Source organism: Sparus aurata, chromosome 24 (assembly GCF_900880675.1).
Source record: "Sparus aurata chromosome 24, fSpaAur1.1, whole genome shotgun sequence".
Classification (NCBI taxonomy): domain Eukaryota; kingdom Metazoa; phylum Chordata; class Actinopteri; order Spariformes; family Sparidae; genus Sparus; species Sparus aurata.
The window spans coordinates 2,567,257-2,593,885 of record NC_044210.1 but is presented as its reverse complement, the minus strand read 5'-3'; the positions used below and the strand labels follow the sequence as shown (position 1 = coordinate 2,593,885).

The 26,629-nt window shown below is 42.4% G+C and overlaps 2 protein-coding genes across 2 annotated transcripts; one reads left to right on the top strand and one right to left on the bottom strand.

Annotated features, from left to right (window-relative positions):
- The first annotated feature begins 226 nt into the window (after positions 1–226).
- sts (steroid sulfatase (microsomal), isozyme S) lies at positions 227–16,160 on the top strand. The gene is made up of 10 exons (XM_030409084.1): positions 227–333; positions 2,220–2,389; positions 3,689–3,810; positions 4,583–4,705; positions 5,814–6,225; positions 6,454–6,590; positions 9,715–9,852; positions 12,017–12,176; positions 12,458–12,579; positions 13,299–16,160. Exons 2-10 carry the CDS (start codon positions 2,238–2,240, stop codon positions 13,634–13,636), a joined length of 1,704 nt encoding a protein of 567 aa, XP_030264944.1. The 5' UTR covers positions 227–333; positions 2,220–2,237; the 3' UTR covers positions 13,637–16,160.
- A 328-nt stretch (positions 16,161–16,488) lies between these two features.
- On the bottom strand, positions 16,489–24,276 carry pnpla4 (patatin-like phospholipase domain containing 4). The gene is made up of 7 exons (XM_030409315.1): positions 24,079–24,276; positions 23,116–23,304; positions 21,304–21,398; positions 20,193–20,328; positions 19,761–19,826; positions 18,898–19,050; positions 16,489–17,832 (listed from the first exon to the last, which is right to left on the bottom strand). Exons 2-7 carry the CDS (start codon positions 23,293–23,295, stop codon positions 17,701–17,703), a joined length of 762 nt encoding a protein of 253 aa, XP_030265175.1. The 5' UTR covers positions 23,296–23,304; positions 24,079–24,276; the 3' UTR covers positions 16,489–17,700.
- Positions 24,277–26,629: the final 2,353 nt, after the last annotated feature.

Here is a 26,629-nt window from a genome sequence, read left to right as displayed (position 1 = left end):
GCAACTGCTGTATCCCACCTTTAATGAATAATATATTTTGGCTTTATGGATCCTGTGGTCAAATAACCTCACAGTTACTTAAGTTCATAGATATATTTGATAAATGTGTCTTCTGGACGTCACACCCGTCCTTCACATTTTGTTTTGAAACTCCCAACCGGAAGTGCCGTTTTGTATCCCGGCGAACCTGACGCATCAAACTGCATCTCGCGAGATTTTCAAGTTCCATACACACGAGCTCAGTGTTCCGGAAAGTTTGAATGTGTTTCGCTGCGCCTGTCATGAGAAGGACTGCAGGTGAGAGCCAAACACCTGAGCGTCGTCTGCGTTCAGGTAAGTGACGGAACATGTTAAACCAGTGTGGTGACACGACTCACGCCATTACTGGGGACTAATGAAGAGCAATGACTTCCTGGTGTCCGTGCTTTTATATATTATATATGTTAACCAGGTGACTGCAGTAAGTCAAAGTCCAACTGAAGCTGTCAGCCAATCAGGTCAGACCTGTTCTGTGGGCTGATGATAGGTGATTAAACGACTTTACACATTTTTTTTATTATAATCATCCTTATTATTTCTATTGATGTCAAAAAGTGTACTCATACTACACATTATTGTATTTATAGGTGACAAATAATAATACAAAATAACAATATGCTATTGCTGTGTTGCAAAAAGTACAATCACATCATACTTCAGTTAAAGTAAAGATAACCTGCTGAAATATTACAGTGGTAAAAGTGAAAGTTACTTGTACAAAGAGTACTAGAATCTGAAATTAAATGTACGTAAGTTTCAAATGAAATTTTCCACCAACAAATGTACTTAAGTATCATGAGGACAAGTAAGAGTAAGTTACACATGCATTCACACATATGTGCTTTATACAATGGGTTGAATGATTATTGACATGGCCGATGATCAGATTACCATATGAATCATTTGTCTGATCATCAGAATCCCTTTTAATAATCTGACTGTGTGTAAACATCACCGAAGCAAAATTCACATCAAGTTCTCGGTCTCTTTATTTCCTTTTGATTGTGAAATTTGCTTTCAGGACGGGTCAGGTGTGTGGAAACTGTGCTGTTGAGCTGTGAAAACAGGAAACAGATTTCTACTTATGATCACATCATTAGTATGAGAAGGACATGCACATTTATCAAACTCAGTTTCTTTACAAATAAACCCGTTCAAACGCAGAGGCTGCAGACGATCAGAAAAAAACTATTAAAAAATGTGCTACTTGTGCTTAAAGGAACCAGTAACTAATGTTATCAAATGAATACATCGGAGTAAAAAATACAATATTTGCTGCCAACATGTAGTGGAGTGGTACTCCATAATTGTACAGTACTTGAGTAAATGTACTCACTTACCATCACTGTTACACTCTGTAATGTTGTACTACTGCAGGGGGCTCCTATGTTTCACCTTCCTATACATAAGCCTAAACTTATATTCCATACATTCCATTAGATATTATGGACATTTCATGCAGCATCCTGGATTTGTGTCTTGACTGTAGACATTAACTCCAGAGCAGCCTACTTCTATCTGTATTCTACTTAGAACCAGTTTGCACTGTTCTTTAAAGGAAGTGGTACACACTACTTTCTCTATTTGATTCCCCACATTGAATAGCCTTCATTTCTCTGAGCAGAAATACACTGACGGGTTTCAAAATGCTGAAGTGGAGCCCACACATGCTGATGCTCCAGACGCTCCACCAGCCTAAGGAAGATCAATTTTATTGTTTCTTTAATCAGCACATCAGTTTTCAGCCGTGCTGACGTGGTTCTACAAGGGTTTCTAATGATCAATTAACCTTTCAACACGGCCAACTTGGATTAGCTAACACAATGTGCTATTGGACCACAAGAGTGATGGCTAATGAAAATGGAACTCTGTAAACCTGATGAAAAATGATATTAAAAATCAGCCATTTCCAGCCTAAATAGCCATTTATCACATAAATAAGGTCCAGACTGTATTTCGGATAGATTCTATGTGATTTTTAATTGACAGTTTTCATTTTGTATCCCAGTAGTGGAAACTTTATCAACCTCTCCTGCATGTTCAATAACCTAATCCACCCTCACAAGCATCAACAGTGAGTGGGAGGAGGCGACAGGATATGTGGAAGCTGTTTGGCAGCTATAGGAGAATCTGCCGTGTCTGTACACTCCACAGATATTTGCTGTGATGTCTCCCCCCAGTGCTTTTGTTCTGACAACATGAAGTCTACGTGGCTGCCCCGCTCTCTGCTGCTGCTCTTGGAGGTGTGCTGTGTGACTCTTCAGGAGAGCAGCAAGCCCAATTTTGTCCTGATGATGGTGGATGACCTCGGAATTGGAGACCTGGGCTGCTACGGCAATACAACGCTGAGGTAAGAGCGTAGCGCCGTTCTCTCTCTGAGTCTGGATTGCTTGCGGTTGAGTTTCACTGCCGTGGGTTAGGACGAGGATTCGCACGGAACAGCCATTCACACAGAGCAACCTGCAGTCCTGCTGGCTGCTACTTCCCGAGCTGAATACCTGAAAGCGCTGGATTTCCGTCTCTATTTTACCTGCTATCTTCTTTCCCTCCTTCCTCTACAATATGGAGTAACAACTGTGGTTTGACTGTGGTTCTTGTCACCACTTAATACACCATCAGCCTAGGGAGGGTTCAGGCAGTCATAGCTGATACTCATGCCTCCAGGCAGGCATCCTGACTCCAGCTGGACCGGCCCTGCAGGCAAAAACACATCTGATCGTCACAGCTAATGAATAAAACCTGCCTTTTTCTGCCACACCAGTGTCCGCCATGAATGCATGACCAAGCCAGAGGTACCACTACCTTTCAAAAATGTTGGGCATCCCCATAATAATTGTATTCTTAAACACTCTCCAATTTGGAGAGCATGTACTACATTTACATTTAGCAGACGCTTTTGTCCAAAGCGACTTACAGTAATTCATACATACAGTCACACACTGATGGTGGTGGCTTCCATGCAAGGTGCCGACCAGCACATCAGGGGCAGATCGGGGTTCAGTATCTTGCCCGAGGACATTTTGAATCGAACCAGCGACCTTCCGATAACAAGACGCTGGCTCTACCCCTGAGCCCATACGCTAACATTGTCATATCCTCTCTAAAAAGAGATGTATTTTCAGTGTTTCCACTTGGATGGAGTTGGAACAGCGTGGGGGTCACATGTGTGCAGAAAGTTGTTTGATGGGTGTCTCGTGCCCCCAAGTGCCCCCTGGGATTTACGCCTATGTGAATTGACGAACAAGCTATTAGTGTAGGTGTTTACTTCGACTGGGTGTTAGCTAAAGGGTGGCCAGCTGTCATTCATTCTTCCAATTATTCATTCTCAACTCTACTTTTTTTCAAAAATTAATTGGCACCGCCACCTTGTTGTGTAATCATTAACAGTGATAATTAACTAACGCGTTCAATCATGAATAAGTTACATTCTTGACAATCTTTAAGAAGATCAGTCAGGCCACCAGGGCGAGGGAAACAATTCATTGACGTGGAGTACATGCTGCCTTTATATTAACATGGATCTTACAAATGTTTTTTTTGCGTGACGTTATTCCTGTCAAATGATTGCATTTGCTGCGATTAAAAGTCTCACATGTGTCTCTCTGGATGTTGGACCTACCCCTTTACTGCTGATGAATGTGATTTGCAGGACCCCCAATATTGACCAGCTGGCTCAGGAGGGCGTGAAGCTGACCCACCACATCGCCGCAGCGAGCCTCTGCACTCCCAGCAGGGCGGCGTTTCTCACGGGACGGTACCCGATACGATCAGGCCAGTTCAAGACATCTACGCAAAAAAAATAAAAAAATCTTTACTGACTGACACGGTGCTTTATGTTAGCCTGCAGGCGTCATCCACAGCCAATAGAACCGTTAAACACTGTCACATCAAACAGACTTTTGCCCCACCTCTGGCAGACGGGCTATTTATTTAGCGACTGAATTATTTAACAGATGGATTTGGATGAGGTCAGTCCACACACGGCACACTGTATTCACACACCTAACTATTTAAGGCGTGGACATTCATGTCGTTTTGCATTCAGACACATGTTTATGATGTCTCTTTTTTCTTTTTTTCTGAGAAGCAAACCGAGCTCAGGATTTGCAACAAATGAGTCCACACCCTAATGAAAGATAAAGAGTTTATTAAACTAAGCATAACAACGGCACAATGATTAATGGGAATGTTAGGCACCACTGGTTGGATAAGTAATGTGTGTGTGTGTGTGTGTGTGTTTGGTAGAAGCACAGGAAACTAACACAAAAGCAGAGTATCTTAGATGCAGCATCAGAGAGAACATGTCAGGGATGGCGGGCCTTTTTTTTAAAAATCCTTTGGCCACGCCCTCTCCGGGGGCCAGCCAATCAATTCTGACGGCCCTCTTTGCACTGGCACTCCTGGAAGTCGGAAGAGACGTGCAGAATAGAAAAGATAGAAGAGTTAAAGCGAGGCCGACACATCCACACTCACATGTTTCAGTCATAAACTTTCATGTGCTTTAAACTCTTTCTTTTCTTTTTGTTCTTTCCCTCTGTAACAGGTGTAGCTGGCAGTAACAGGCCCGGCGTCTTTATATTTACCGCAGCATCTGGAGGTCTTCCCAGCCAAGAGGTTACCTTTGCCAAGATTGCCAAACAACAGGGCTACGAGACAGCTCTTATCGGTACACAGCAATTATCCCTCATTTCACGAGTTAAAGGTTAACACCGCTAGTTGTACTCCTCAAATTGATCTTCCATTTCAAAACCTGGCGTCAGCATTACCCAAAATGCAGCTAAGAACACACTTTAATGTGTAAAATGTATGGAGTTATGGAGCTATGGAGTGTGACTCTGATTGCACATAGCAACTTTATAGGGTTCTTTATGTTTCTGATATATCCTGAAGGTTTCCAACTGCATTTATTAACTGAATGTGGCAAATTGTATGTCAGGAACAAAGTTATGACTCCTTTTAAAATCCTTCATTCTGATGTGATGTAAAGAAGCAGGGTTTGAAAAGATAGATTAGGGCCCAATCCCATTTCAAAGTTTTACCCCCACCACTCGTTATCAAGTGATCCCCTTGCCCCTCGGAACAGAGTTACAAGTGGTAGTGGGTGAAATCTCCCCCTATGAAATCAATTGACGCTGGTGGTGTTTACGTTGTGATTGGACACTTCGAATACGCCATCCTCCACTGTGGTGACTTTCTCATGTGTAACTCTGTATTGCCTTAGTGTCATTTGCCATTTATCTGATGGAGATGGAAAAACATGGACACTCGCAATTCATTCAAACCTTCACACTATCAATGAAACTGAAATCACCCAAAAAAACCAAGGAAAAAAAAAAACCTTGCTTCATTACCTGACCGGTAACATTTTGGCACTTAGTGGCTAACATTGGCAATCCATGCTCCTACCCAGCCAGTCTGCACTTATGTTAGAAGTGGTACCACCTGCAGCATCTTCACTGCCTGACTTCAATTTCAGGCATCATATGCCATCAGAGCCAACCATTGTAATGCTAACGAGCTTGCAAGCTAGCTGCCGGAACAACGGAAAACAAGAAGCAATTGTTTCATGCCCTTATTGAAAGAACAGACAGTCCTCATAACTCTTGAAGTGTGCCTCTGAAAAATCTCTGTTTTGAGGGTCAATCAGGGCACCCTACCCCTAGATGCAAAATCGAGGGACAGGGACAAGGGGTGTACTGTTGTCGTAAAAGTAGCTCTTCTTCATTAAGCAGTTTCAGCACAGTACGTTCTTGTATACTCCCTGTTGTTCCCAGGAAAATGGCACCTTGGACTGAACTGTGAGAGCAGTGACGACCACTGTCACCACCCCAGCAGCCACGGCTTTGACTATTTCTTCGGTATCCCCTTGACCAACCTTCGAGACTGCCAGCCTGGACACGGCACCGTGTTCAGGATCCACAAATATTTACCGTACACGACGTTTGGTGTTGCCCTGGTCACCGCAGCCTTACTCCACTACAGCGGCATCGTCACCATCCGCAGGGGGTGGATTGCGAGCCTGCTGTCTCTGGCGGGCGTGGTCGCAGGTCTGATAGCAGGATTCATCCAGATTGTCCCGTACTTCAACTGCGTTCTCATGAGGGACCACACAGTTGTGGAGCAGCCGTACGCATCTGAAAACCTGACACAGAGGATGACTCATGAGGCGGTAGACTTCATAGAGAGGTACATGTCCCTGATCCACATCAGAAATGGTTGATGGTCTCGTTTAATGCTCGAACTTTTCTTATGCCGTGCAACACATAGCACTTTGAGAGAGTAGAAAAAACAAGTTGTTTCTTAAAATGACAACATGAAGCTGCAGTGAAGGTCAGGCTTTGATATGAAATGTCACATTATTTATTCCACTTTATTTATTTCAGTGCCCGTAAAGTGTTTTTGCTGTTTCTCCAGGAACTCGGCAAGACCTTTCCTGCTGTTTTTCTCTTTCCTCCAAGTGCACACAGCCATGTTTGCTTCAGCAGCGTTCAGAGGTACGAGCGGCCACGGCATCTATGGAGACGCTGTGCACGAAGTGGACTGGAGTGTCGGTAGGTCAGCAGAGCCAGGGTGGTTGAGAGTATCGCCCTCCTCATTTTTATCAGCTCCACGCCTGCTGGTTCCTACTAAAGGGGACATCTTAAAACAAAACAATGTTTTAAATGTTGCATTTTTTAAAAAGGCTTCTTAAATGACCTTAACAGGTGGCGTGGTGTTTTATCAAATGTTTGCCAAAGCAGAGAGGAGGATGGACCTTTTTGTCACAGTAGCTTTAATTAATTAATACAATTTCATTCTGTGAGGACGATAACAAACCATCGTGACGAGATGACCCAACTTCCTATCCTATCCTGAATAGGTAAACCAGCCGTTTCAAAGAGATAATGTCTTATTGAAATGAGATCAAATACATGCATTTAGGCGGAGTTAACGGGCTTATCGTTTTAATTTCCGTTCCCTCTGCTTTCAGCCTGAATTTTCATTTCTCCCTCTGTTGTAGCAATCCACTGACAGAGGGGAAAATGACAGGATGGTGAAGGGACATTCAGTTAGAGAGAGAGAAAGAGAGAGCGAGCCGCACAACACGGACAGCTGTTTTCTGAGTGATTATTGTGAGTGCTCTGATTAATAAATATTTATAAAGCAACGACATTTACAGCAGAAGACTGGCCAGAGACATCTAGTACTACACAACCTGTACGGCTCCAGTGCAGTGGTATTTTGTGTAGGTGCAATGTTGGTGAACATTTCTTGTCTGAACTGGAATAACATAACATAACAGCCTGTCCTTCAGTATTATACACTTTTGTGTAAATCATTTGAAATATGCCACTTTCTCTCCGCTCTAATTGCTGTTCAGTCTCAAGGACGGCTCCCGCGCAGCAAGAACCCACAATGGTCTGAATGTGGGCGGCTGTTTTCCTAATGAATGTGTAATTACCCCAATTATTTTAGCTTGAGGAGGATGTTGTCAGCACAAAGGGAGAGGGCAATAACTGCTTTGTTTCATGCCGAATGGGAGAAGAATCGTTAATTCCTTTTTCCTCCTGGCTTTTTTTTTTTTTTGTTTGTTTTCTTTTTTTTTTTTAATCGAGCAGCTTTCAGTCTGGATGCATCATCCTGAGCTGCACCGATGGTTAAGTTTGACCCACAGCCGACATCACATGCAGACTACATGGGGACTACAGCAGACTTAACCTCCTGCTTGATGTGCCAAATAGCAGTTGCTGTATGCTACGTGTACATTATGTGAAGTGCGGCCCAATCATGCCCCCCGCAACTGGTTGATAGCAAACTCAGTGTGAATCTATTCTATTCTCTCAATCTATTCTCTCACATTAGCAATGGATGTGGCAGGTGTTGCTTGTATTGATGAACCCAAAGAGAATCACTATCAACTCTCTGGGCATTTTAGCCTCCTTTAGCACATTGTTTTGGTTGTATGGTCTACAACTTTACTGTGTGGTTAAGGTCAGAGACCTCACTGACCGGCAGCAGGCAGCAGTGAAAAGAACAATGGTACATCTCCCGTACACCACCTGCTCAGCATCCACCAGCACACACACAGTTAGCGACCGGGTGGTGAACACAGCCGAGCATTTCAGCTAAAGTGCCAGATAGCTGCCGCGTCAAACCTTCGACACGCGTCAAAGCGTCACGCCTGACCAACCCAGGTGTTGTGTTTCCATCACAGCCAATCAGAGCCGGAGCCTGTGACTACTGCAGAGTCATTTGACACGGGACTAATTGCCGATCGTACATTAGTGTTTTTTTTGTCAGTCTTTCGTCATGTGTGAAAGGGGTATTACTCAGAGGAACACTTCCTGGTTCAGTTTCAGCTACAAGGTTGCCATTGCTGTGCATGCAATAATAAATGATGTGTATTATGTGCCGTGGCCAAACAGTCCCCATTAATTGAATGAGCCCCAAGTGTCAGGATTGAATCATACTCCTTTATTGATTCATGATATGCAAATTTAAACCCGGAGGGAAAACAACAAAACCCATCATGCCTAGATAATGATGTAGAACTACTGCTTGGAAATATATGTTTGTGCAACTGTTTCCTTTTTTTACGTTGTCCTTCACAGTTTAATGCTGTTGGTTTGGATGTAGACTAAAATGAGAATACAATTTGATGACCGCTAGCTTTAGAGGAAAACACAGCTCCTGTGTGTGGATGTGTGGCATGTTATTTCCAGCTGGCCGCAGGCTCTGTAGAAGTGCACAGCCACCACGAGCTGATCCCTTTCTGCAATCTCTGTAATGCAAACATGATATTGGGCTCAGGATTGAAGGGTGAGAGTCAGAGTTACTCCTGCTGAGATGTTTAGTTCTGCGGACATTACAGGATTGAAGTCTAAATTGCGAAAACCGCTTTATTAGTCCGCTGAATCCTTGTAAGTGTCCCCCTACTGTGAGGTAAGAAGCTTTCAGATGATCAAAATGTTAATATGCTCATCCGAGTCTCCTCCGCTTCCTCCTGCTCACAGCAATTATGCTTTAGCAGCAGCGGCCAGTGAGGACTTTTTTTTTTTTTCTGCCTGGAGTTTCACCTCTCAGGAACAATTGAGTCAAATCCAATATATATGAACAAGATATATGAATCTGCTCATACTCACACTCATAGACATAGCCGTGGCCGGAGGCATCTATCTGGTTGTCTGTCCGTCAAATTCATGGAAACGTGATTTTTAAAAAAATATTAAAATTAGGCAAGAATGTCGACTTGAGAGTGAGCTGGTGAGATTGTGGTGGTCACTCTGAACTCACAAAACACATCTCTGTCCGTTTCTCAATAATTCATATGATAATTACAACACAATGTTACGCTAAGCTCTAGGATAGGATATGATGAAATGATGATGACATTTTATATTCAAAAGATCGACTTCACTGTGACAGTATAATGTTCATGGTGTGCGAAAAAAGAATGTTCTGGCATACAACCAACAAACTGACAAATGTGAAAACATAACCTCCCAGGCGGAGATAATTATTTGCTGGATATATTTAAATAATAGAATGCATTTTTTACACAAAAGAGGCTCTTTTCACAGCCAGTGTTAACAGGAGGATGAGTCACAGTTGGATGAGGATGAGTGCTGATGTAATGTGGATGCAAAAAGCCTGTGAACCTCACAGACTGAACTGCATTCTTTCGTCTGTTCTCAGGTCAGATCCTGGAGACTCTGGACAGACTCCAACTGAGCGAAAACACTCTGGTTTATCTGACCTCAGACCAGGGAGCTCACCTGGAGGAGATCTCCGCCAGTGGGGAGGTCCACAGAGGATGGAATGGAATATTTAAAGGTACAGCACGTGAGGAGCGGGAATTCTTTTGAGATTTAATGCTGATCTGTTCATCGTCTTCAGGGCGCTTACTGTATGTCAAGTGTTAAACATTTATTGCAACGATACATATTTAACACATTTAAAGAGCATTCAAATACAACTGTTGCATGTATAAAATCCCAAACAACATTTACAACATCTGCCCGTTCTCTGAATAGTTTTAAAAGACAGCTGAAAAGTAAGTTAGTGCAGTGAAGCATCCTCCTATATGTATGTATATGCACATGTATATTTGCATATGTATCCACATGTGCAAAGACAGCAGTGCCCAACAAATGCGAATGCCCCAGAGTGTGTTCACATCGCGATTTAAAATGCATACGCTTTTACAAGTCAATAGAAACACCCGTGAATATAGCGACATGGGTCTTCAGGTTCCAACAGACACTCTGCTCCAGCTCCTCCGTGAAACATAAATAAACATATACGATAAATCAACCAGTGCATCCTCACAGCTTCGTCCCCAGAGCTCGCAAACCCGCATCCTCACAGCAGAAGCACAATCAGCCGTTCCCACGCTCCACCCTCGACGCCCATACTGCAGCCCACATGACTTGGTTTACACGCACCAATTAGTGGAGCCTCGGCTCCTTCGTGCCCCAGGTAGCAGTTGGCATCCAGCCAGCTTTGATGAAGATGTCAGGGAATCTCACGGTGTCTTCTCACACCGGTTAGCGCTATCAACTCACAGCAAGGTCGTCAGAACCTGTGGCTGGGTTCTGTCTGTGTGGAGTTCTGTTGCATGTTTCAGGTGCCAGGGGATCCTGTTCACACAGTGACACACAGTGACCTAAGCACACAGTCCACATTAAGACAAGGAATTTGTAAGTCATGCAAACTGATATCTATACAAACATGTATTATCATGTTTTAGCCAGTAGCCTCAATATAGATCTGACTGTCACACCCCTTCATTAAAAAGATGCTCTTGGCTACTTTCCCACATTATAGATTTAGAGGTGGGAGGCTGTACTTTTCATGAACAACTCAATATAATTGCAGTAAATACATTTCTGAAAACAACAAACAAACTTAAAGGGGCCTCCTGTAGCTTTGGGGAAAAAAATGATCATCAGAAGAGGAAGATGTTCAGTGACTGAATTTTTATTCCTAAACAAACTAGACACGCAAACTTATTACGTATTTATGCCTCATAAATATCATGAATAAAATACATTTCCGAGTTTGAATTTCTTCTCCCAAACTACAGAATGCGCCTTTAACAAGCAACCAGTGAAAAAGACGCAGGTCAGTGCTGTTGCCGCAGAGTTTGGTACAGCACAAGGACTGATGAGGCTGTATTACACTCTGATTGGTTTGATACATGTTATGGTCAAAACACACCAATGACTGATTACGAGTGAATACAACCCATTTGCACAGTGTTCCCTTTTCGCGGCCAGATTATGCACCGTTTAACTTGCAATATAGAGTTGGACACACTTTGAGTGCTCCTGCGTCGTGCACTTTAGAGCCATATGCATGATGGATAAGTTTAAATAGGGCCCTGAGAGAATTTTAGTTGGAGTACAGCAGGTCAGTCGATAATTAAAAACTGAAAATTATTTGCAGGCAAAGTTTCCAATTATAAATTGAAAAATGAATGAATGTTTATTCAGGTTTTTTTTTTTTTTTTGTCAAGGACATTATTCCAGAAATCAAATAACTGCACCAAAATCAGTTTAGTACCAAATTGCATAGTTCCCAGTGGGATAACTATAAAGAATGGTTTACCAGTAAAATATAATGTAAAGTGAAATAAATGAATTATTAAATAATCGAAATAAGACTATTTGTCTTATTCACCTCGGACTAGTGTGAACAGGTTTGTCCTCAGAGAGTCTGCAGCAGACTCTTTGAGAACGGCTGCCAGACAAAAGCTTACAGTGTGGATTCAGATTTGATGTAATCTTTCTGTTTGGACTCAAAGAGCGGTGAGAGTTTTGTAAAGCAGCCACTGTGTTCTATGCTCTTTTATGTCTGCGAGATACCAGTCCTAAGAAGCGAGTTGTTCCCTCAGCTACCAACGCAGCACTGCTTCCAGAGCATACATGTGCCAAGATTCGGTAGCTGGATGAGAAAAATGTCTTGACTCTGTGTTTTTTGTCTTACCCCTGAGCAGCAGGGAAGTCCACAAACTGGGAGGGAGGGATCCGGGTCCCAGGAATTCTCCGATGGCCCGGCAACATCCCCGGTGGCAGGCAGGTAGACGAGCCCACCAGCAACATGGACCTGTTTCCTACAGTGGTACACCTGAGCGGTGCTTCAGTCCCAGAGGACAGGTGAGGCTGCACAGCGGTGACGCAGCACTTCTACCACATGTCAGTCAAAACAAGTCGAGCCTGAAATCTAGGTCACATTCTAAAAAGAGAGAGAGAGGCAGGGGGAGCCTGAGTGTTTATCTGGGCTCACAGTGAGCAAGATCCAGGATCTGATCAGAGGACACATGCTAATGAAGAGGGAGGTATTAAAGTTAATAAGAGGATTTCATCAGTCACAGTAATGAGCAGCTGTGTTTGTCAGAGAGGTGATTGACTGCTGATTCCTGCTCTCTTGTCTGAAGGGAAATAGACGGCCATGACCTCATGGATTTGCTTCAGGAGAAAGTTCAAAGGTCGAGCCACGAGTTTCTGTTCCATTACTGCAACAGCTACCTGAATGCGGTCAGATGGCATCCCCAAAACAGTAAGTTCAAACAGTCACCCGCACGGGTGCATGGAGAGCTCTCCACAGCGTCTTGTGTATGAGCACGAATGATTTAATATTCCAAAGCTCTAACCAAAATCCAAAATCGCCAGTCTTGGACCACAGAAAAGAGCTGGTTATCTGTAAATGCTTTGGCGTTTGGGTTATCTATAGAAGATAGGCCCTCATCTTGTTAGCGTGGCAAAGCTAGCTGCTGCTGTTCTGTATTCCTTTGATACGCTGCCATGATCATTTGTTGTGTTAGACAGACTTGTACCGCATGTATCGCAAATTGTAATGGCGTTGTCTTCCTCTGGATCTGTGCCTGTTGTCACTCTGCTCCCTCGCCTCTTCCTCCTCGCTGTGATTGCGGCGGATAGCAAATCGGCTTTACGCAGCATAGCGGCACCTACTGTAACAGGGGACTCATTGGCTATAATTTCATTATTAGAGTAATAGATAACAATAAAAAAATGTCCTGTTATTCATTTTTTCAGAAATGATTTTGACACTCACTTCATAAAATGATTCTGCTCCTGTCAGGTTCATTGCAGCAGCATTTTATTACGCTCTGGTAGTGAAACTTCTGTCCACTGAAATAGATAATAGCAGATGTCACCATTGTAGATTATCTCTCTTCATAAAATCTGAACAGTACTTTTTTTTTAATTGTAGGAACAAAAGCTGCAGCTTTCATCTGTTTCCTGTATTTGCTTCAGGTAGCTCTGTGTGGAAAGCCTTTTACTTCACACCAGACTTCTACCCAGAGAATGAAACAGCCTGTTTCCACACACACGTCTGCTTCTGCACGCCGGACTACGTGACCTTCCACCATCCTCCACTGCTCTTCGATCTCTCGAGGGACCCATCCGAGACCACGCCGCTGACTCCTGACACCGAGCCGGACTTTAACGCCATCCTGGCTGTGATGGAGGAGGCCGCGGAGACCCATCAGAGGTCGGTGAAGCCTGTGGAGAGCCAGCTATCCGCGTGGAACGTGATGTGGAAGCCCTGGCTGCAGCCCTGCCGCTCCACACTCACCCAGCTCTGTCAGTAGCAGCAGGATGAATAGGGCACCATTAGGCTACAACAGAAGGTAATTTCAGTGGTTAACAATACCAGGGGGAAAATGTTCGTTTGAGCTCTTGTTCAATAGTAGGTTGGATCTTCAGAGGCGTTTTGGCAATCCTTTAAAGGCTGGTCATTATAGTGAGGGGGCGTCATAAAGCAAAAGTAGTCGGTTCCACAAGAGGCAGGAAATGTAACAGTGGAGATGAAGGGAATCGCTGCTGAAAGTGCGGCCGACGGCTTGATCATGGCTGACCTTCTCAAAGGGGCTTTCATCCCCTGCAGACTTTCAGCATGTCTGAGTCTTTATGGTGTAAGACACGACTATTTAATTGGATGTCCTGGGGCCAGGTCCTGCCTGCGAGGTAATTTGTACCAGGACTTTGAGTAATTATTGCGTAAAACATGTTTAAATTAATTAAAGATGATCCCGGGTCCTGGGGTGTGGAGATATCTCCATTGTAGGCTGCTTTGTGACGCGGACGTGGAAGATAATGAAGTTGGGTTTTTTTATTACTTTGAGGGGTCACAATGATGATTGATGAATAAGCAACAAATTGTTAATTCATGTGATTTCAGCAGTCATGTCAGCGGTGACCTTATGTTATCTATCGGTGTTAAAGATGCAATGTGTAGGACTTGGCCGACTCCAATTCATACTACCAGCAGATGGGTGCAGCCTTGAAGTTCAGCTTGTTTATTCAGTTATGAATATTAAGAGAGTTTGTTAATTTAGCTTGTATAGGCAGAAAAAGGTCAGTCAATGAAAATGTTCCTCTTCTGATGAAAATGTCTTCCCCAAAAACTACATAGTGCACCTTTAAGGCTTGACGTTATTTCTCTGGAGAACTTATTGTTATTCAGCCACTAAACTAGCCTCTGCATAGCTACATCATGTGAGATTAGCGAGACGGGATATGACGCTCAGTCCATGAGCACACATCTCCATGTGGACTGTGATTTATAAAGGGAACACTGCCTGCAGGCGTGCGTTTGCGAGGTTTTATAGATCCGATTCATTTTTGCGCAACGTCATTTTTGCCTTTTGCGTGCCCGCTCACTTCTAACGTGGATCCTACACACTGTTTTTATAAATGAGGCTTCCCGGGATTCCTGATGAGCCCATTAGACAGCCGGTTCTTACGAAAACTGCAGGTGGAGTTGGAGTCAGATCAGTAGCATGAAGTTTTAACAGCGACATGACAATTAGCTCAGAGGTTGTGCTAAAATCTGATTGTCAATGAGGGTTTCCCTCCTTTTTACTCAGCTGTCTCAGTCAGTCATGTCTTTCTCTAAAACTTTCTCTAAAGATTAATGGACAATGAACATCCCTCCACACAAAGCACGTACATAAAACAGTGGAGAAAATAATTAAAAACGTAGCTATGATTCTGTTGGGTTAAACATCATTTTCTCGCCGAACCCTTAAGGTTTGTTTTTGCAGTGCAGCAGCTTGTTGGGCTCAGCAGGAACGTCTACGATAGTAAAGTGGTTACACGCCATAATCAGCCCCCCAAAATGAGTTTAGACATGGGCAGAAGCGCGACACATCCACGTTTGACTCTTACACAAAACAGGCCCGAGGGGATTTCACTTCCTCAGTGGACCACAACGGACTCACCTTTTACTGCGTGTATTCAAGAGGAGTGCTCTAACCTTGATTACAGTGTTTTACATGGTTACACTTTGGACCGTCTTCCTGCAGCGACTCGGTGCAGCTCAAACATCCACTTTAACGAGCTGACACTCTGCTATTCAGTGGAGTTCAACGTGCTTATCACAGTAGTAACACATTGCAGGTGCGTGCAGTTTGGCAGTACTGTACAGTGAAGTCAGCAGCTTAAATAATTACACTAATAAATGGGCTCTTTTAGCTGGCCTGTTTCCAGACAGCAGACCAGTGTTTTTTAAGTGTTTCATGACTGAGGGCGAATTTTCCAACGAGATGAGCTGAAACAAAACAAAAGCTGGAGAATCTTTCACCCCGGGTGGAAACTGTAATTTAAGGGGTGCCTTAATTGGGCCTCATAACCAGAACCAGCAGGTGGGATTATGTAATACCAGAGGGGAATCACAATTTGGTACATCTGTTTGTGTGTCTGTGTTTATTTGGTTTACATACAAAGAACAATTTTGGATGTTAAACTGTTGATATTTCTTTGTAAATGATGCTTTTGACTGTATAATGCTTTGTAACACAATTTGTTGTGAGTCAAAAAAGGGCTGGGTATCAATTGAAATGCTCTGGTGTTAGTGCTGATAACACACCTGAAGCAAAGATGTACTACTTTTCCATGGCTTTTCCAACCATGCCCTGTGGTCTACCTCTGTGGTTGCACTTGGACTTGAACTAAGCCTGGAGCGCTTAATTGTTACGGCAATAAATATTGTACCATGCAAGCTCCATGTGAGACTTATCATCTTGTGTTGGCTTCAAAGCACAAACAGAAAAAAAACGCACAAAATACATTTATGAAGTCTTAATGCAAATAAAATCTTTTTTTTTAAATCCATCCACCATCATTCATTAACCTTGATTTATTTCTAAAGAATGCATATATATATTAATTCTTGCACTTGGACTACAGTCACATTTTGTTGTCAGTTAATTTCAGAAACCTGGCTTATATTTTTCAATCATTTGTTTTCCTGGTGTACGTGGTTTTTAACAGTGGTGTCACAATTTGGGCTTAGGCCCCAGTTCCCAGTGTTTGTCATCATCAAAAAGATGATTTTGCTACTTTTTGAAGCACGCCCACTTAGCTGGAAGCTACAAAGCTAGTGAGTTAAGAGAAGCTAATTTCAGCTCACATTATTGGCATGAATTGGGTCGCGTGATCATTTGTGTTTTTACTTGTGTGAGTTTGACCACGGGTTTATTCCCGAACAGACAGAATACATTAGCAACAAGATACGGAGCAACAACTTGTACCTACCGTTATTTAAGTAGTCAAGTAAGAGAGAATTACAGTACGTTACATAAGATTTCAGTAGGCACGGAATTAAGAGTGGAGATAAATCCACATTTTAATCCCCAAAGTTTAGCAGATAAACTCTGTGCTCTCCTCGACTCCATGTGTTTATTGCTCCAGAAGTCCCGGATCTGCCCGCTGCTGTCTCCTCCAGAGCTCGCCAGCTCCAGCAGCCGTCTGCCGGTTAATGCTCATAGAGTCTCTCATTAATCCAAAACACCGCCATCTGTCTATTAAACAAAGGTCTTATTTAATGTTCCAGTTGGTGCCTTTTAAGCATTAACATCCTGGCTGCGTGCAGATAGTACCACTGAATCAATTTGCCTCTTCTCAGTGAGGCAGCAGGCTGTATGTTTCCCTGGAACATATGAGTCTGTCCTGCGGGAGGAGCAGCTCTCACATAGCAGTTCAACTGGCTGAAAACTGATGGAAAACCTGCTCACATCTCCTGACGCTGGAGGAAATCAAACAGTAACCCAGCAGCAGAGAAACCCGTCCAGCACTTCAAAGACGATTCTCCATCCTCATGTCCTGGGGGAGCTTCCAACATCCGTGACAGCAGCATGGACTTCCTGTGAAGTGCTGCGATATCCAATATTTTTTTTTCCCCCCCACTGCTTCAAGTGGGGGGGAAATTAAATGCCTCCCTGGAAAATTGATGAAGAGTCCATGTTCACATGAGGGCTTTTCATCATGTCCAGCTGCTGTCACATAGAGCACAGGAAAAGGTCCAGAATGTGTGTGATAACGCTTATCTGATGGAGGCTCACAATGATACACACACTCTTCCATGCTCTGTTGTACGAATACACACTGAGGCCTTGATCCCGGAAAAAAAAGCGTCTTTTTGCTTCACAAACCAACACAGGTGATGTTCACAGCAAGTCAGTGCACACAGAGCTGCTCCATCCAAGTTTCTCAACAACATAACTCCATGGGAACACTTGGTCTTCATTTTTTTTTTTTTTTTTATTTATTGAAGAAAAACTAAAATCACACCAGAAAATAAATACATTAAAATTAATAAAATGCTTTCTGTAAATGGTACTTCTTAAGTTCTTTCCATGAGGGAGCCTGACTGTCAGCTCATCCACGCCTCCCTCCTCAGGAACCTCACAGCGTCACTGTAACCTTCATCACATAAAGACTGCATGCTGCTGGTGGATGGAGGGAACAGAGCCTGGTTGAGACGTTTGATGTTCTCCATGGAGAACTGAGGAAACCCAAGAAAATAGGACGTTTAAGTCAAGTCTTCGTGAAAACCTGGGACTGAAAATGAACTGTGACAACAACAGAAAGCAACATGAAGTATTTAATCCCCTGAAGAAGTGAGTAGCAGACATGGAAAACAAAAAACGTATCTCGTGAGGTCGCCTCAACAGTCAGCTGGTATTTTTTCACCTTTTGATCTGACTGCACACCTAACAAAAATCACACAGACATACAGACATTTAAACACATGGCAAAGTACTCGAAACCCATTCTGTGGTCGCCGATTTCATCTGCCGGCCTGGCACTATTTGGTTTGACTTGGCACATCAGCCCGGGGAAATGCATTTCCATTACAACAGGGCTGCCGGCTTGAAGTGCCTTTAACTGATGACGTGCTTGGCTTGTGTAGTGGTCACAGGAGCGGCTGTAAATACTCTTCCTCACCACAGAAGGGAGGTTATTTTGTCATTTAAAGGCTTATTTGTGATTAAAACATAGGTGTTCTATTCGTTCTACCATGATGACACACACACACACACACACACACGATGAAGGTGATAACAATACCAGTCACGCTGTCAGGGCTGGTAATAACTCTTTTCAACAGCAACTTGTTTTTCGAGAAACAGTTTCCCATGTTCCTCTGGGTAATCCACAGAGCACACTGTCAACAGTTTTTCTTGGAACTAATTATTACAAGTGTATTGTGGATTGACAGTATTTGCAGCAGCAGGACAGTGAATGTGTCAAATAAACTTCAGTGTGTGTTCGCAGCAATAAACAGTGTGACTCACTGATGTGTTCTGAATAGTTTTTGGACAACAATGGAGCGCTGTGGCACTGAGGATTGAGGCTTTATCAGGCTCTGATACACACAATACTTGTTAGTGGGATGCCTTCACTGTTGGTTTGGGTCTGCAAATGGGACTTGTTGAAGAAAAATATAGATTCACCAGTTACCATTTACAAGATCCAAGATTTTTCCTCATCTGATGAAAATGACTTTCCAAAAACAACATAGTGCACCTTTAAAAGAAGGAAGAATTCATTATGTGCCAACACCCACCATTACTTTCATGTTGGCCAGTCGGAGTTGAGTGTTGAAGGACCCTCTGTGGACAGGACAAACATCCTGCATTCCAGCAAAGGGAGACACGGTGATGGTTCGTCCCACGGGCAGTATGGGCAGGCTGTCAGTGAACCCTCCATCGATCCATTTCTAATAAAACCAAATCAAGCTATGATACCGCCAGACCTCCACGTCATACAATGTCTAGAAATGATTTGCTTTGTTAGACTTTCACAGAAGTTTTGCTGTTTGCATTTGGGAGAACTCTGAAGAAAAGCGGAGCAGTGTGTTCTCATCACTGACATGAAAAGTTCAACAGTGACAACGTGAAATCAGCTTCTTTCATTTCCTTTCACAGTGTGATTCCAAAGAGATATTTTTCACTACAGACGGACTAACATCACCCCTCATCTCAGCCTTCCCTATGAAAAAACACACGGACACACACATATCTGAAAGGCCCTCTCTAGTGCCATGGTTTGGTTGCTTCCTGGGCTACTGTAGAAACATATATGGCAGAATGTGAGCATACACATACATTTGGATAACATATTCTCTTTCGGCTAATTTCATATTTACTTAATGCCACTAAATCCCCATAAATCTAACACAGTGGACCTTAAAAGAAAGCATGTTTGGATACAGATATATTATAAAGATACTAGACTTGCATTCAGTATCTCTTCGTGTGTAACTTGTGTGTAAACGTCGTAAAAGACAGAACTCCCTCAGGATGCTTCCAGTGGAAACTTACAGTAACGTTTTACTGTGTCATGTCAGATTGTATCATGTGTGTCGTCTGACTTTAGGCAAAAGATTTAGACAGTAAATATCTCCAACACAGTGAATAAGCCCGTTACCTGTCCTTTGAATTCCACTGGTTTCAGTCCAGCATAGACAGGCACATAGCTGCTCGCCAGTAGAGCCTGGAGATGTTACAAGTGGGGACAGTCAATGAGTTAACACTCAACCCTTCAGCAGGATTCAGTTGGATACTGAACCTTCATTAATTTAATTAATTAATTTTCATTCTCTTGTCCACAACTAACATGACAAATCCCCTCTGTAAATGTCACATAAAGGGGAGACGGTGACTATATTTTTAGGCCGTCAAACCCTATATGTGCCACTGCTGATATACAGTACACTGACATTCATTACACAAGTGTTGACTTTGTTATACTCATTTTCTGGTCAAAGCGATAAAAAACAAAATCTGTGTTTGTAGAATGAAGGAAAATAAGGATGTAAAATAGTCATAAACGTTTCAGGGAACAGTGCTACGTGTGTACCTTTATGAGCTCCTCCCTGGAGGTAAACCTGGATACGATGTGGTTCTTGCCACTTTTGGAGTGCGTTATTGAGACGTAGAGGCGGTCAGTAGCCAGACTGTGAGCCTCGCTAGGCAGAATCTCTTCAATCCCCTCCCTGGACAGTATCCACACACAGATGTTCATTTTAATAATAACAACTCCACGAGGCATCATAAACACAGTGCTTTGTACAGCAACATGTAATAATTATATTACTCAATCTGTTGAACATAGACCGGACCACCAAAATACTAATGAAGTTTAGGGTTTTTTTTTAGTTTCATAGTTTTGTCCTGGTCTCTGCTAACGTTACTGTTAACGATCATGGCCGAACAAACAGAGAAAAGACCGTTAACGGCGGATGATGAAACTTACCAGTGTTTTTGTAGATTTAAGTGCAAAATCCTAATCCCATGAAAACTAATCTGGTTTATACAATACCTACACCAGAATGTCTTGATGAAGACAAAAAACAAATATATGAACTGGACTAAGACTGAAAGGCAATACACACAATATATAATATAATATATGTATATATATATATATATATATATATATATATATATATATATATATATATATATATATAAATATATATATATATATATATATATATATATATTACAATAGTTCATTGTGTTCTCTGTAACCCTGGAAAATTCTGACCTGATGAAATGTCAGAGGACCACCAAAGTTATTGCAATTCATCTTAAGGGCAACATGAATGTCTGTGCTTAATTTGATGGCAATGCATCCAGTGATTGTTAAGAAATGTCACTTTGTGCGTACTGCATCTTGTATCTAAATGCAACCTGCTCATCATCTTGGAATGAGACAGAACTGTGATGCTCTGATGTGTAGAGAACAAGCTCCTACTGTACCACACTTTCTTCACTGCTCACCAAATAATATTTGGTTGTTATTGCACTTCATTTGTGAGCAGTTGCAAGGTTTTGCATCACACAATCTTGTGCCGTGGTATTTGACACCTCTTATACAAAACTTATATTCCACTACAGTTGTGATGCATCATACATGACTGCTTAGACCCACACAAAAGTTTCAGTGATATCTGCTCAGTCATTACCGTAGCGTGAGCATGAAGTTGTATCCTGGTGTGACGGCTCCAAACCTCTGTTGCCTCACGTTGCTTGCAAACCTGTAGGTGAACTCTTTACAGTGCTGCAAGAGAAGGTAAGAAAACAAATCACACCTCCCTCAGTTACACCCACATTCTCATATCACACAAATACAACCGCTTTATGTTCAGTTTTTTGAATGACTGATAGTGTGGTCACAACAGAAATCACTTTCAGCCATTGAGAGAAACAAGGACAACAAAGCAGAACAAAAATAGGTCAAAATAAAAACTATTACGTATAGTACATACCAGTAGGTATAGAGATGGCTGAATAAATAAATACATATAAAAAGCGACAATGATCACCAATATACCAAGTTGGTAACACATTACATCCATGTAATAAGCGTGAGCTCGTAAGTCCTTATAAGATGCTTATTCAAATGATGTTAATACTACATAAATATTAATAATAGCATAATAATAATATGTATTGTTACTTATAGACTATATAAAAAAGAAACAAAAGAAAAAGAAAAAAGACGGAAGGTTGTTGCTGTATGACTGATCGGACTGTTCATCTGAGTGACGGCCTCTATTATTGTGTGTGGTTGTTTTGGAAGTCAGCTATCGAGCCAGAGACCACTGTTCGAGGCGGCATTACAACATTCCGCAAGCGCGACACCACTGGATCATTTCAATGCGTCTCGCGCCATTTTCAAGCCTTGTTTGTGGAGACCAGTCGAGACAATTCCAAGCCACTTTAAGCCAAAACATGATCGTATCCCGACTCAAACCTCTATAAACGCATTGATTTGTAACATAAAATCTAAAATTCAACTTAAATAAAAGGAAAACTCAACATCTCTGTGGTTTTTAGAAACATAAATTGCCCTAATTCATTCTAGGGACTGTGTTTGCTGTAGTTGGTTTCTGTCCTGTTTGGTGCCCGATCAGAACAGCGATGGACGGTAGGCCACTGCAGTTAAATGGGTTAAATATATGATGCTCACTCAAGAGTTAGTATCCTGTTTAGAACACTAATATTTTTACACTATTCACTCATTATTTATTCATTACTAATGTCACTAATCATTTTCAGTTTCCTAAAGTTTTGTGTCACAGTTGGGTTGAGTTCAGGCAACAGAAATACTTGGTTAGGGTTAGGAAAACATGGTTTGGGTATGAAAGCCCCTTTGAAAGACTGACTTCTCCCATGTGCCTATTTTTCAAGTCTTTTTCGCTGAGCTATTACTTTAAAAAAAGCGCGACTGGTCAGTAGGTCCCGCAGCAACGTTAATTAAAATGTTCTAGTATCAGCTGGACGGACATACTTGACCAAGATGAGTGAGAATCTTCTTCTATCCTCTATCTCTATTTAACTTCGACTTCAATTGAAGTTATCCCTGTCTTCTCCAAATATTATGATCTTGCTTCATACATTTTTTTTTTTGCTAGTGGGTGTCAAATCTTACAGTAAGAGGATAGTCAGTCCTCCAGCTGGGATGTCAAATCCTTCATGCTGAATATCTGAGAATGGCACTTCAGCCTGGCAAATTCTTTAATTCCACACTCACAAAAAAGTGTCAGCACTGCAGAAGAGGAGATAATAATGGTAACAGTGAAATATGACTACAATTGTTACATTCTGATTTTTTTTTTCTCAAAATTATATAAAGAATTTATCCCTATTTCGTTCTGTAAAATGCCTCAAAGACCCCTGAAGGTTCACCCGACCCCACTTTGTTAACCACAGTATTACTGTATAAACTCTTTTCTGTTCTCTCTGCAGGCTGACAGAGCAGGTGAACACTCTACCTCTAACTTGTCAGGGGCTGTGATCATTACAGCAGCCACCAGGGCCCCGGCTGAGGCCCCCGCACAGGCCCTGAGGGAGCCCAGCAGCTTGTCCCCATTGCGGAGAAAGGCCTCCATGGCACCCAGGTGGTAGATCCCCAAAAAGCCACAAGCTGCGAAGGACAGGTTCACAACTGTCATCCTCGACACCTGCGCAGACACACAAGACACGACACAGATCGGCAGTCATATGGGAAAGGTCTGGATAACAATGAATCATTTTACTTTCAGAGTATCTATTATGATGTAGGGCTGGACAATCCACTGCCAGGAGAGCACAGGACACCCACAGAGGTCCTGTGTCCATGCCGTCATCATTTAGTCCTAATGTTGTCACCCGTTGGTGTGAAGCGGAGGCTGTTTTTTAAAAAAGGGACCAACATCTCTGCTCGTTTCTGCAAAATGAATCAACTAGTCCTGATAAAACTCTCATACCATTTATAACAGTGACAACAACAGCAATAATAATAACATGATAATAATGATGCGGCAATGATATATGCTCCCATTACCTAATACTGGAGGATTTTTAAGGCCTTGCACGGTTATGTGAAATGTCATTTTGTATGATTTGTTCAGGTTGTGTTTTTTTAATAGAAGCCTATGAAATATATCATACCTCTGCACACACTGTTCTGTGTGATTCAGCTGAAGCATACACAGACACAGCATGTCCTTCTTGTACTTACAGCTCACATTCACCGGTGGCTGAAAGTGTGTGTGTACTGAGAGAGACATCAGGCCGAGCTGACAGCGTGGTTTCTCTGGACTTTTATAACACTAGTGGATATTACATAGGTCGATAATAGCTATTGAATAATAGCAGTCGGTAGCATTTAAACAAGAAGGACAGCAGAGAAAAACACAACTAGCAAACGTGACTGATTTAACCTTTGGTCAAGCTGAGGAGAAGAAGGGACATACCGTGTTTGCAGTCTCAACAAAGGAAACCTCCGGCGTCAGCTCATTGTGGAGAGTTTAGTCTACGGTTAGCTACAGAGGTAAAGCAGCTGGGGTCGAGAAAAGGAAATATGGGTCAGGGTTTGTTACTAAACTGCACCACCGGGTCCGGTCGGTGCTGCTCCTCTCAGTGCTCAGCACAGAGGCTGCCGGCCGGGGACTGTAAACAATACCGCTTCCGCTCACGATTTTCAAAATAAAACTCCCCCTTGAATACCTGAGCTGCCTTACTTCAATCCTGAATTCAGTTCATTGTTACCACGTACAGTATCGACTCCGTTTCTGGAGGGCTCAGGACAGGGCTAACTGGCCTAACAGGAAAATGAGCCATTGTGTTAGTTCAGCCTGTCCAATGTTATAAATATGGAGGGTTTTTAGGTGCCAAAAGTAAATATATAAATGCACAAGTGTTTACATAATTGAGTATATTAACATATAGTTATATAGAAATATGCTTAAATAAATAATAATTATTACTACTAATAACTAAATAATTAACTGTTTTTATATAATTGTATAAGTTATAATAACTATTTAATTATGTATGATTATAATGACATGATTTGTGTTTTAAGTTTTGGCCCTTTAAACCATAGAGATTTATAGATTATTAACATCTCCATAATGCTGTTGATATCTATTTTGTGATAGACCAGTTTCTGAGTCCTGAATAGCCTGTTTCTGTTCTATTAAGAAACTTTGCAGCGCTGCATTCTCAACATTAGCATAAAGTATGTACATGATGACATTTCTGTAATGTACATACTTTTCAAGATTACAGCATATTTTACTTAGCAATCTCTGTTTTTAACTTTAATCATAAGGATAAGTGTCAGATTTGGTCACAGTTTCGTTGGCCCAAATACAGTAGAGACATGTTTCTGTGTCATTTCGTACATGTGAAGAATGACCCCTGTTTCCTTTGACATATCAGACCAATGGGTTTTAATTGTTGCGGCCTCTTGATGATACATTACAACTTATCCAGAACGTAAGCTCTAAGTGCCCGACTAACTCACAGAAACCCGGGAGCCCAATTAAAAGTCTGTCGCTGTGGCAGCTTATGTGTCAGGTAACACTCGAGGTCTGTCTGACACAAAACCCACCACTCATCCCCAGCCGCTTCGAAAAACACAAGAAAAATCACGCCTCTTTGTGTGGAATAAGCCACACATTCTCCAGCATGAAGATCCTGACCATCTTAAATACTTAGAGTGTTTGAACAAAGGGGTTATAATTTGAACCCAAAAAGTTGTAATGGATCTCCTCCCACAGGATAGCATACAACAACCAAAATAATAAAGCAGAGTGCACTTTTATTATTAGCTACCATGTCGTTTTTCCACCTAAAGCAGTGTCCCTGGAGTGCAGTTCTTCCTCTGCTAACCCCTCAGTCAGCACTTCTTTCCCATAGATTCTCTGCGTTTCGCTCTCCCTTGCTTTCCTGGCACGTCAGCACAAATTTCCCGCTCCTTTAGTGTTGCTTATGATTATGCATCGCCCGAAGTGGCTTAGGTGGGATGCACACCGTGGAGAAGGAGCAGAGCTGAAACTCCATCAGAGGAGGTAATGGTGTTTGTGGGCTGCTGAAATAATGGAGGGAGGATAATGCATTTTGTCTGGTGACGAGTCAACAAAGACGCCACTGATGGTTTCGATGCGGCAGAAGTGTCTCACCGTCTGGGATGAGTCACGACACGACGAGCTCTCGCGATGACGAGTTGTTGATGATGTTCTGACTGAGGTGAAATTCCCGAAACATTCATTTTTCTTGTTATTCCCAGAATGATCCTCTCTGATCGATCACTTTTGGGCAACCGGGTGTCAAAGAAAGTCTAATAGAACATATACAGCTCTTAATTCAGGAAGTGCATAGAGAAAAAAACAGCTTACAGGTGCTACGATTACTAAAACAAGTATTTAAAGGGTCAGTTCCCCTAGACTTACAGTATCCAGCCATGCAGTTCATGTCAGTGATATATAATGATGTCTAAGGTACCCCTGTATGCATATGATTTTATCCAAAGTGATTTCAGTTTGTCGGTGGCACACCAACATGTTATCAGATCAGTCGGCCGTACAAGGATGAAGAGGTTTCAAGCCAGTCCACTACTGGTCATTGTGATGTAAGCATGATGTAAGATAGGATAATGTTCACAAAACAAGACAAAACAGCGTCATCAAGTAGTGAAGATGATTTTGTGGTCCTCTGACAAAAAGAAATACCGCGTCCATCCAGACATCTGATAACTTGCGGGTATATGTCAGGATGTCAGTGGTCCAGTTTGATACGCTGCCAGCTACCAGTCCCACAAAAATTGAATGATGGATAAAGGTTTCGTGGTCAATGTGTAAACGTGACTGACACGACATGTGACAACATTTCAGACAAAAAGAGAATCTACCTGGTGTGCAAAGGCCTTAAGTCAGGCACTGCATGGAGAGGAGGACCTGTGGTGGAGGTGGGCTGCAATGGAAGCAGCAGAGAAAGCAGCAAAAATGAGCAGAAGACGCC

Excerpts from the sequence above, each read along its gene's own strand:
- sts (XM_030409084.1), top strand. The coding sequence starts at position 2,238 with ATGAAGTCTACGTGGCTGCCCCGCTCTCTGCTGCTGCTCTTGGAGGTG. Across the intron at positions 6,591-9,714 it reads CGAAGTGGACTGGAGTGTCG|GTCAGATCCTGGAGACTCTG; the intron begins GTAGGTCAGCAG and ends GTCTGTTCTCAG. Across the intron at positions 12,580-13,298 it reads CAGATGGCATCCCCAAAACA|GTAGCTCTGTGTGGAAAGCC; the intron begins GTAAGTTCAAAC and ends TATTTGCTTCAG.
- pnpla4 (XM_030409315.1), bottom strand. The coding sequence starts at position 23,295 with ATGACAGTTGTGAACCTGTCCTTCGCAGCTTGTGGCTTTTTGGGGATC. Across the intron at positions 20,329-21,303 it reads AACTTCATGCTCACGCTACG|GGAGGGGATTGAAGAGATTC; the intron begins GTAATGACTGAG and ends GATACTGTCCAG. Across the intron at positions 17,833-18,897 it reads TGGCCAACATGAAAGTAATG|TTCTCCATGGAGAACATCAA; the intron begins GTGGGTGTTGGC and ends GGGTTTCCTCAG.